Raw genomic sequence first — 10,700 nt, 5'->3', positions numbered from 1 at the left:
GTCCCCAAGCTCAGGAGAAGCCTCTTGGAGGACACCAGGATGGGAGGAGGGCTGCTCCTGCCCTAGTAGGATGCTCCCCTGGGGTGAGAACCCAGGGCACCCGTTGGCTTCTAAAAGGGGCCAAAAAAGCCAAAAACAAACAAAAAAGGGACAAGTAGGACACAATGCAGCGTACATACCCATCGTCCGAATTTATGAGCCACAGTGAAGGATAAAGAGGGAAAGGCGCTGCCGTATTCAAACAAAATTCTTTTATTGAAAGTGTAATGGAAATTTCTTCATATTGCTTTGATGAAATGAGAGACAGCAGCTGTAGACAAATATGCTTTTTTATAAACAAATGCAAATGGATAAGGTAAAAATAAAGCATTTTTTTTAACTTGTACCTTTAAGCAACATAATCACAATATATACACAAAGAAAGCTAAAATAAAGCTATGTTGAAACCAAAGCGTTTCAATCAATACATTAGATAATTACAGATTGTGTCAATAAATACCCAGTTTTTAAACTGTTTAACAGGCAACTTTTTACACAGATACCGAGAAGAAAAAAAAAAAAAAAAATTGTATATTTACAATTCAGTGCCCTGGGGGAAAAAAAAAAAGAAAAAAATCTTTTTTTTTCTTTTTTGGCACCAACACAAATAAAAAGAATAAATTATAGAAAAAAAATCCACAAAGGCAGGAGTCCATCCCTGTCTTTCATTTTAAAAAAGTGTGTGTATATATATATAAAATATATGTATATATTTTATATATATAAATATATATATATGCAGAGAAACCTAGGAATGTTATAAAATATATTAGTGCCAATAAATACAGAACGGTACCAGACTTTCAACTGTCAGTATTTTTGATGCAGTCTGAAGGATAGAAACTACCACCTAGGAGATAACTGAAGGGGATTTTTCGGTCTAAAGAAACGACGACGACAACAACAAAAATAATAATAATAATAATAATATAATAATATATATGTAATCCAGGAAATCCTCCATCTGCCAGTAGTATTCCTCCAGTCGCCCTCCTGCCGGGCGGGGAGGACCCCAGGATGATGCTCTGCGGGAGGATGCAGGGGGCGAGCACCCCCTCACAGCCACGGAGGGTCAGCTCCGCTTCCGAGTTGACCGGCTCAATACCAGAGAAGATGTACAATTAAATATTAATAATAATATTAAAAAAAAATAAAATAATACCCCAAACCCCAGCCTTTGCCATATTCGTACGCCAGAAGTTTCCTAAATCGCCGGCGGGTTTGCATCAGGTGCTGGTGGGACAGCAGGTACCAAAGAGCACCATCCCCGTCCTATGAACAGTTCAGCCAATGGAAAAATCTTCAAATCCGTATTTTAGGTATTTTCCTCCCCCACCTGGGTGTCTCTGCACCCCCTGGGAGCTCCCACCAGCACCCCGCTCCTGGGGCTGCAGGGCTGGGGTGCCAGAGCTGTCGCCTTCCCCCAGTGCCAGTAATGCCAGGAATCACTCCCATCACCAAATGTCACGTTTCCCAAAGGGCAATTTAAAGCTGGTAGGTTTTAAAGTCCTTTTGTGTTTGTTTTTTTTTTCCATACCACTGGCGTAGGCACTTAGTGTATCACTGACGTACAGGTTTTATGTCCAGTTACATCACATGGCCAAATAGTGTCATGTTCTCAGACTGACTTAAGTAGTAAAATGCCAAGAGGGCCCCCAAAACATGATTCTTCTCTTTTTAAAAAACAAAAGCCTTTGAATTTTTCAGCTTTGTTTTCAGGCATTATTTTTTCTTCCCTCTAAAACCGTACTCAAAGGATAAATAACCCAGTAACCTTCATATTCATCTATTTTACTTGATTGACCTGATTTACCTATATTTAAAAATAATAGTATAAACAGTCTGACCCACTAGATTTTGGAGCTGCGACACCTTCAACGTTGGGGAGCCCTGAGGAGCACTTGCTGGGGAGCATGAGCACAGCGTTGGCTCTCCCGAAGCTCCCCCACCCAGGACTGCAAAGGTCCTTCTCATTACACTCAACGGTTCCTCTGCATAGTCAGGCACCATAACTGATCATGAAAGATCTCATGGCCAAATCCTCAGGAAATTAAATAAATTATAAAATAATTTATGAAAAGGGCTTGGGTTGGGTTTGTTTGTTTGTTTAAATAGAGCTAGTTGGTGTCATTTCTTGAATAGTTGAGGGCTTTGCTTGTTTCATGGAGATGGGACACCATCATTGTGTCTACTGGAGGGCCGATGGTGACCAAAGGATGCTGCACCAATGTGTCCCCACCGTCCCTCACCACCCACCCGCTTGCATTTGGCTCCTCTAGAGATGCAAAGCGAAGACCAAACAGCCAACACCTTTCAGACTCAGAGAAACCAGGGTCACCTTTAGGACAGGTGCTGCTGAAGACCTTATTGCCCTTCCAGGTCATTGAGAAACCACAGTGCTATTCACGTACTACAGGTAGAAAATAAATAAATACAGATATATTATGCAAAAAAATATGATTGTACACATAATACATCTGAGGTATTACCAATTTAAATAAGGTTTCATGCTAGTTCAAGCTTCGGTGGCTAGTTAAATTCTGGAATTTGCAATAAATAGATGAAGAATGATTATGTATATAGTGTATGGATCTCTTCTGTAAACCTTGTCCGATTTAAACGTAAGAGTATGTCGGGCAAACTCTTACGTAAACCATGGATTTTCACAATAAATACAGCTTCAAAAAGTTGTCTTAAAAAGCTCCTGCAACACTGAAACGTTTCTAGAAGGGGCTGCGTGTACGACTGGCAACGTTAGCGAGGAGTATTTCTCGACAGGTCTTTTCATACAAAACACAAGGAAATTCATACGTGAAAGTCTTTTGCCCTCCCTCCCCACCCCACCCCGTCACGAAAGTTTAGAAATTTTTGCACAAACAGGGAGAGAACTGATTGTAGGTGCAGTATGTCAAAACGTCCACGTTCTATAAAGACCAAAAATAGTTTGTTTGCTTAGAAAGTCGGGGGTTTTTTTGTTTTGTTTTTTTTTTTCCTCCTTATTTTTTGAGTAGCGCATCATCCTTTCAGTGAAAGTTTGCCCATCCAACTGTTCCTTGGTTTTTTCTTTCAGCACTAGTCCTTGCTGTCCGAGCCACACGGGCATTTCACACTTTAACCGTCTCCATCAGGGACGACTTGATGGCATCCTCCAAAAGTTGATTGTCTGTGAAAGGGGCCGGGGTTTCAGGGACGGATTCGGACAAACCGATGAGGGACTCCAACAAACAGGAGCCCTGATCTCCAGCTTGAGGGAAGCCGGGGAAATTAGGCAACTGAAACTGTAACGCTGAGAAGTTATCGAGGTTCTCGTACTCCTTTAAGGAGTTGTAAAGGGGTCCCAAGTTATAGTCCGAGAAGGACTGGAAGAAATCCAAGGAGTCAGAGGAAAGGCTGAGGTCGGCGTAGCTCTTGGAGCAGGGCTCGGCCGGGGAGGAGGCGCAGCAGGACAGCCCATCGCACCGCGCGTGGGCAGCGTCCTCCAGCAAACCCCCGCCGTCCTGGTTGGCGTTCTCATCCAGGCACTCAGAGAGGTGGGACAAGTGGCTGGGGACAGGCTTGGCCTCGCTGCTGTGGTCCTCGATGAAGAAATCGGCGTGGTGGAAGCAGCTCAGGTCATCCTGGCCACGGCCGCTCTCTTCCTCGGCATCCGAGTCGTTGAAGTGGAGGATGCGCGCCAGGCCGTCGTCGTCCACGTCCGACTGGGATTTGTCGGAGGGGAGGCTCTCGTAGGGTTCCTCCAGGTCCTCGCTGGGGTGGGAGGAGATGGAGGAGTCCGTCATGTCGCTGCTGCAGCTGTTCTCCCCCAGGGCTTCCAGGTCGGGGCTGAACTGGAAGGCGGGTGCCAGCGGCACCGCACGCTCCTCCAGGGAGCCCTTCCCCGTTGCACATCCCAAGGGCGACAGCCGCTCCCGAAAAGGGGGCTCAGCCTCTGCCACCTTCTCGCTGCTCTGCTGCTGCTGCTGCTTCTCCAGCTCCAGCTTCATGATGGTGTGGATGAAGTGGGTCTGCACGCGGGCCTGGTTGAACTCGATCCTGCCCTCGGTGTTGCCGCAGCCGTCCTTGGTGCAGCCGCAGGGGAAGGAAGTGTGATCCATCTGCCACGGGGAGAAGCAGAGGTGGAGGGTTAGGACCAAACCCAGAGGCACCAAATTGACACCACCCGCCACTCACCCGCCCCCAGAAACCAAGTGACAGCCGAGGGGTTTAAAAGCAGACACCAAAAAATTTAAATATGGATTGATAAAAGACACCCTGCTCTTTCAAAGGGTTGGGGGAAAGAAGCTGGATTTCAGCACAACTGGAGAAAGTCAAAAGGTTTCAAAAAAAAAAAAAGAAGGGTTGGGGGAAAGAAGCTGGATTTCAGTACAACTGAAGAAAGTCAGAAGGTTTCAAAAAAATCCCAAAATATAACGCTCCAAAAGGAGACACAAGGGGGCAAACATGAGTTTTTATATATTGCATCGTGGTATTTAATACCTGATACATATAGTGGGCTTCTGCCCCTCACTGAAATAAGGAACCCAAAATATAACGCTCCAAAAGGAGACACAAGGGGGCAAACATGAGTTTTTATATATTGCATCGTGGTATTTAATACCTGATACATATAGTGGGCTTCTGCCCCTCACTGAAATAAGGACAGATTGCTCAACAGGCACCTGCAGCACCTTCATGTCCCCATGGCCTGTGCACAGCCACCCTACACCACCCCCAGCCAGCAACCAGGGCATCGAGGGAGCCAGCGGGACCCACAATGGGGAACAGGGCTCCCCGAACGCAGCTGGGCAGGCACCCGTGAAAAATAAAACGAAAAATATGATAAGCTAATTGAATCTAGAGGGATTCTGCCACCCCGCAGGTGGCCTGCACAGCTCGCTGTGGGCTGAGGCTCAGCTGACACTCCCACGTTCGCCTGAGCGTGCTGGGAGTGTGTGATACACACCAAGGGGAAAAAAAAATAAAAAATAATAGAATAAAACCAGGGGGAGGAGGAGAAATCACAGCCTGGCGCGAGGAGCAAGAAGCTTTTGTTTGCCAAGACGCTCCCACGTGGCCCATCTCCCTCCACCTGCAGGCGTTGAGCCTGGCAGGGATGGAGGGGGTGGGAGGGCTCAGGGACATCCCCAGGGCTGCAGCGCCAGCACGGGGACGGCTGCACGTGGGATTTGGGAAGGGGAGGCTTTGGAGCAGCGTCTGCCTGCCTCACAGCCTGGGGAGCATCTCCATCAGCTTTGCTGCAAGCGCAGGTGGGAACGGATGCGTTTTACAGGCTGCCCTGACTCCATCCTGCTTTCTCAAACACCTCCCTCTTGCTTTAACGAGAGCATCAGCTGGAGCTGTGGCTTTTCCCCCGTGCCCGGAGGCGAGGGCCGTACCTGACATTTAATTCCAGCCAAGCTGCAGCTGCAGGTCTCCGGGTCGCAGACCTCCCGGCAGTCGCAGCCGCAGTCCTCCCGGGACAGGCGGATGTTGTGCAGCTCCCTCTTCTCCTCCTTGTCGATCTTCTTCACCCCCACGGCTTTCAGCAGGGCCCGCCTCTTCTTGGCAGGGTAGGGCTGGAGGAAGAAGCCGTCCTCCAGGTCCACGTTGCTGACGTCGATGTCGTCGTCGGAGATGTCCTCAATGGTGAGCTGGTTGGCCTCCTCTGACTCCTTCGTGCCGTTCATGGTTAGCTGAGGGCAAAAAACGGGCAAAGCGTTAGGGACTTGTTGGGGACAGAGAGCCATCAGCAACCCCAGCTCAGAAGGATTTCACTGAATTTCACTGAATTTTTAGAGTTGGAAGGGACCATAGAGATCATCTAGTCCAACTCCCCTGCTGAAGCAGGATTGCCTAGAGCTTGTCAGAGCGTGTTACTCAGGACTGCATCCAGGCGGGTCTTGAAAATCTCCAAAGAAGGGGACTCCACACCCTCCCTGGGCAGCCTGTTCCAGGGCTCTGTCACCCTTCTGTGAAGAAGTTTTTTCTCATATTTGAGTGGAACCTCTTATGTTCCAACTTGTGCCCGTTGCCCCTCGTCCTCTCACTGGGAACCACTGAAAAGAGTCTGGGTCCCTCCTCCTTCAACCCACTCTTGAGATACTTGTAAACATTAATAAGGTCTCCCCTCAGCCTTCTCTTCTCCAGACTAAAGAGTCCCAGCTCCCTCAGTCTTTCTTCATAAGGGAGATGCTCCAATCCTTGAATCATCAGAAACGAGAAAGGAAAGACCTGTTCCCCATGCAGAAACGAGAAAGGAAAGACCTGTTCCCCACGGTGGCTGACTCCAGGCCAAAAATCTGTGTCAGAGCCTCCAAAGACCTGACAGACATGTAGAGTTCAGCATTTTTTCCACCACCTTTCAAGGGTGAGGAACCAAGCTGAATATCCCACACCGGAACCCGTGTTTTTTGGAGACCCAAATAGGGTCTCCCTATTTGGAAACCCAAATAGGGTTAAGGAACGATGCCCCCAGGTCTCAGAGAGGCCCATACTGAAAACCTATAGACATCTGTAGGTTTTATCTACAGACATCCACCAGCTCCTCGCCACCCCACGCTCCTACTCACTTTCCATTTCAACGCTTCCAACTTCTCCTCCTTTAATTTCTCTCCCAGTTTCTCCCGACGAACGTTTTCCTGTTCCTTTGAAAACTCGGCTAGCGTGAACTGCCGGGAGGAGCTGTGTTTGCTCACCATCCCCAGGGTACAGCCCCCACGACTAGGCACGCTCGTGAACCCCTGGCAGCGTGGGAAGTAAAACACAGTGACCCGGTCAAACTCCACATTGTTCTTCTTTAGTCGCTTGGATTTCTTCAGGATAGACGTGGCTAAAAACAAGGCAGGGGGAAAAAAGGAAAAAGCACAATGTCAGTACTGCCATCCTGCAGGCAGGATAGAAATGTTAGAAACAGGCTGTAAATATTACAAACAGGCAGGGCTTGCAATTACTCTCTCAACAGGGACGTGATGGGACAGGGTTACGACATCGCTTCTGGGGTTTTAGGATCTAACGCTTGGAAGGTGGGATGAGGACAGAGGGAAAACTAAGTCTAGTCTTGATGCATCGAAGTCGCTGCCCAGATTCACCCAAAGAAACGTCTGCTGCTTCTCCTTCCCGCTTGAATTCCTCCAGGAAACACACATTTGCTTATTCTTCACATGCAGCAGAGCGTTAACGAACAAGCAACCAACCGTCCTACGTGCCTGTCTTGCTCTAAACCCAAGAATTCTTCAGGATAGACGTGGCTAAAAACAAGGCAGGGGGAAAAAAGGAAAAAGCACAATGTCAGTACTGCCATCCTGCAGGCAGGATAGAAATGTTAGAAACAGGCTGTAAATATTACAAACAGGCAGGGCTTGCAATTACTCTCTCAACAGGGACGTGATGGGACAGGGTTACGACATCGCTTCTGGGGTTTTAGGATCTAACGCTTGGAAGGTGGGATGAGGACAGAGGGAAAACTAAGTCTAGTCTTGATGCATCGAAGTCGCTGCCCAGATTCACCCAAAGAAACGTCTGCTGCTTCTCCTTCCCGCTTGAATTCCTCCAGGAAACACACATTTGCTTATTCTTCACATGCAGCAGAGCGTTAACGAACAAGCAACCAACCGTCCTACGTGCCTGTCTTGCTCTAAACCCAAGAACCCTTCAGGAGCTCCTGGCCTGCTCCTGCAATGCCAGAGCACTGACAACCCAGCCCCGCGTGGCTCCAGCTTTTGTGGCACGGCAGAAAATAACCAAAACGGCTGTTTTTCTGGCACTTCCTTTCACCATCCACTGGGAGGAACTGTGCATCTATAGTTTATTCTCCAGAGACTCGTTTGAGAGCAGCTGCAAAGATGTTAATCTTTATGCAGGTGATCCCAGGGTAAACATGGAAATACACGACTCTGGTTTATCTTAAACTGCTGAAACACGCTACACACCATTTAAAGCGGAGCCTCTCCAGGGATACCTGGTTCTGCACATTTGCACGTGCAAACGAAGCAGAGGGAGGGAGACTAATTAGCCAGGGCAGTTTCAGAGTCAATGAGTTTCCATGAACGTCGCTGGCCATGCACAAATTCGGTGGTGGGGTTTTTTGGTCCCAATTCTCTGCTGGCGTATGGATGTTTTGGTCACCAGCGTGGAGAAAAAGCAACCCAGAAAGGATGGGTGGCTCCTGCAGAGCTGGGATCTGAGCCTTGCTCTTCGGATGGCAGAGTTGGGGGGAGCCAAGCGAAAGGATTGCCAAAAACCCAGGGTGCTTGGCCGGCCCTGAAGGGTGGGAAAGTGCAAGACCGGACAGTTAGCTGCACCCACGTTTCACAAGTCTCACTTGCCAGAATATAGCATTTCAGTTTCATATTAAAAAAAAAAAAAAAAAAAAAAAAAAAAAAAAAAAAAAAAAGAAGTGTTCACCCAGCTGCATCAGCAGCTTCTGCTAAATAGCTGAGGGTTTCACACTGGGCTCTGCAGTCGCTTTGATGATATCTTTGCACTGCGCGTTGCATTTTCATAATAACCTTGACTCAATCTCCTAAAACATTTAGCTCTTTATCAAAAGGCAAGTTAACCACCACGATCATCTATCGCCTGAGCTGCTGCACTTTGGCATTTGCTTCTCCCTCCCCGCACCAACCCCCCCCTCCGAAATTGTTTTCCCATTCCTGACCCTTTTCCAATTGAGCCAGAGAATACAAAAAGTTCATTGTTTTGACACAAAACCTGGGAAGACAAGCAAGAATGAGACTCTTTATTATTACAAGACTTCTAAAGCCTTTTCAGACCACTGCGTGTTTGTGTATGTCTGCTAAGTGGACCTTAACTGCTATATACAGTGGGTGTTCAGTATAATTTACTACGTTGGACTATTTCTCCTCCGTGAAGATGGTCCCCTATTGTATTTTTCATTTTTCCCTTCGCAGGGCAGATAAAGGATTTTACAACCTCGTCTTCTGTGTGCTTTCCTAAAAGCTCTCAAAACTGATATTGCTGGGAAAACAAAATAGCGTTTATCTGTACTAACAGCGGAGGCAACGTCAAAGGTGTCGTGTTCTTTGGCAAAGCACCCAACTTACGTAGGAAACGAGTTCTGAAATGGTAATTACGCTACTGGTTAATCATTTTTAAAAACCAGCACGCGCACTGAGCCTTTGCTGTCTGTTTAGGTTTTGCCTATGGAAGAGCTTCACAGAGGATTGAGGGATGGTGGGATGGTCCTACAACACCAATTTGCAGGAACCTGCATGCATCTGTAAACCCAGATCTTTGCCTTTCTATTCCTTGAAATTTGGACTTCAGCAAAAACGTGATAAAGGAGTGATAAATTCTGAAAGGAAAGGCTGAGGAAGAGCACCCTGAAGATGCTGGCTTATTAGAAAAACAAGATAAATTGATGTAATGACAGGGAGCTGATGTTATGGCCACTTCCACCCTTAAAGGTGTGCTCCAAGGGGGTCTCTACATGGGGATGACCTACCACCACACTACAAAAAACCTGCCCAGAGGCACATCTGATCCCAGGAAAGGAGCTGCTGGAGATACTCACGGGTAAAGCTGGGCGTTAAGGCAGAGCTGGGCTTGGGCTCTCCGTGGGAGCTCTCCTCGTCCGACTCCCAGCCCGAGGATGCCGAGGAGGAGAGGGGGGAGCAGGAGGAGGAGGAGCAGTAGGTACTGTCATCCCCCAGCTCTTCATACTTCCTTTTCAATACTCCACTCATGGTGGCTCCGTGGTTTTTCATATAACTGGAAAACAAAGGAGAAAAGCAAAATAAAGCGAGGGAAATTGGTGAAGAGCAGGATGGCTTTAACCCCCAGCAAGACTTCTCAACCAGGTCCACCTGGGCATGCAGGTATGATTCCCGAAAAGTGCTTCCCCCCCCTCAAAACCACACCTTACTACCATCACTGTGCACACCTGATTAATTGCTCTCCCATTTTATGATGCTGCAGAAAAACCAACTATTGCAGACAACAAACTGTCCGGAAACCAATTCAATCAACGCAAATGTTATCAAACAATAAGTATTACATTTTGCTTACTAATTCCTTTATGTTAACTCCTTCCCCAGATCGCTTTCTATGCAGTTACAGCTTTAACGTCTTGCTAATTACAAAAATAAGCCAGTTTGCAGAGAACAATCTGTTGGCATGATTTACTTGCTACAGCCCCCTGGGGAAACAGACTTATTAAATGAAGCACTGAAATACAAATATATCAACTGTGAAGAACAGCCCTTCTCCTCACGGTGCCTTTCATAGTCAGTCCCCCATTCAATAAGCTATTCTTGTTTAGGCTGGGTTATGTATCAAGCATAGTAGCAATTAAAAACAACGCAGCTAATTAAAAACAAAGGAGCTCTGTACTTGCCTAGATTCCTAAATATCCTGCATGCTTTTCCCCTGCTCATCTTAAAGGAAAAAGAAAAGAAAAAAAAAAAACACAAACACAAAACTTTGTTGCATCTTTTAACCTTTGCTTTTATAAAGTTTGTGGGGTTTTTGTCTCCTGAAATTGCACGAAAGCTTCACGCTTTGCCTACAATAGGCTAATGGGTATCCGAGCCCACCTAACCTGGGATGCTCTTGCACAGAGGATGGACTGTTCCTCTTTTTAAACTCTGGCAACACCGTACCAGATGCAGAAGTCACCACCAGATTATTTCGAAGCCAAAGCTGAGAACCAGGCTGCTACTGGA

General features: G+C 47.2%; 1 protein-coding gene across 1 annotated transcript; it reads right to left on the bottom strand.

Moving 5' to 3' along the window:
* Positions 1 to 236: 236 nt before the first annotated feature.
* Positions 237 to 9,783, bottom strand: CSRNP1 (cysteine-serine-rich nuclear protein 1). The gene is made up of 4 exons (XM_014945170.1): positions 9,551 to 9,783; positions 6,588 to 6,847; positions 5,415 to 5,711; positions 237 to 4,133 (listed from the first exon to the last, which is right to left on the bottom strand). Exons 1-4 carry the CDS (start codon positions 9,741 to 9,743, stop codon positions 3,144 to 3,146), a joined length of 1,740 nt encoding a protein of 579 aa, XP_014800656.1. The 5' UTR covers positions 9,744 to 9,783; the 3' UTR covers positions 237 to 3,143.
* Positions 9,784 to 10,700: the final 917 nt, after the last annotated feature.

This window comes from Calidris pugnax, unplaced genomic scaffold, assembly GCF_001431845.1.
Source record: "Calidris pugnax isolate Ruff unplaced genomic scaffold, ASM143184v1 scaffold54, whole genome shotgun sequence".
In the NCBI taxonomy this organism is placed as follows: Eukaryota; Metazoa; Chordata; class Aves; order Charadriiformes; family Scolopacidae; genus Calidris; species Calidris pugnax.
The sequence above is the reverse complement of the archived record's forward strand: the minus strand, read 5'-3'. Positions and strand labels throughout refer to the sequence as shown.

Coding starts and splice junctions, on each gene's coding strand:
- CSRNP1 (XM_014945170.1), bottom strand. CDS start 9,743: ATGAAAAACCACGGAGCCACCATGAGTGGAGTATTGAAAAGGAAGTAT. Junction 5,712..6,587: donor TGGAAGCGTTGAAATGGAAA/GTGAGTAGGAGC, acceptor TTTTGCCCTCAG/CTAACCATGAACGGCACGAA. Junction 4,134..5,414: donor TGGCTGGAATTAAATGTCAG/GTACGGCCCTCG, acceptor TCCCCGTGGCAG/ATGGATCACACTTCCTTCCC.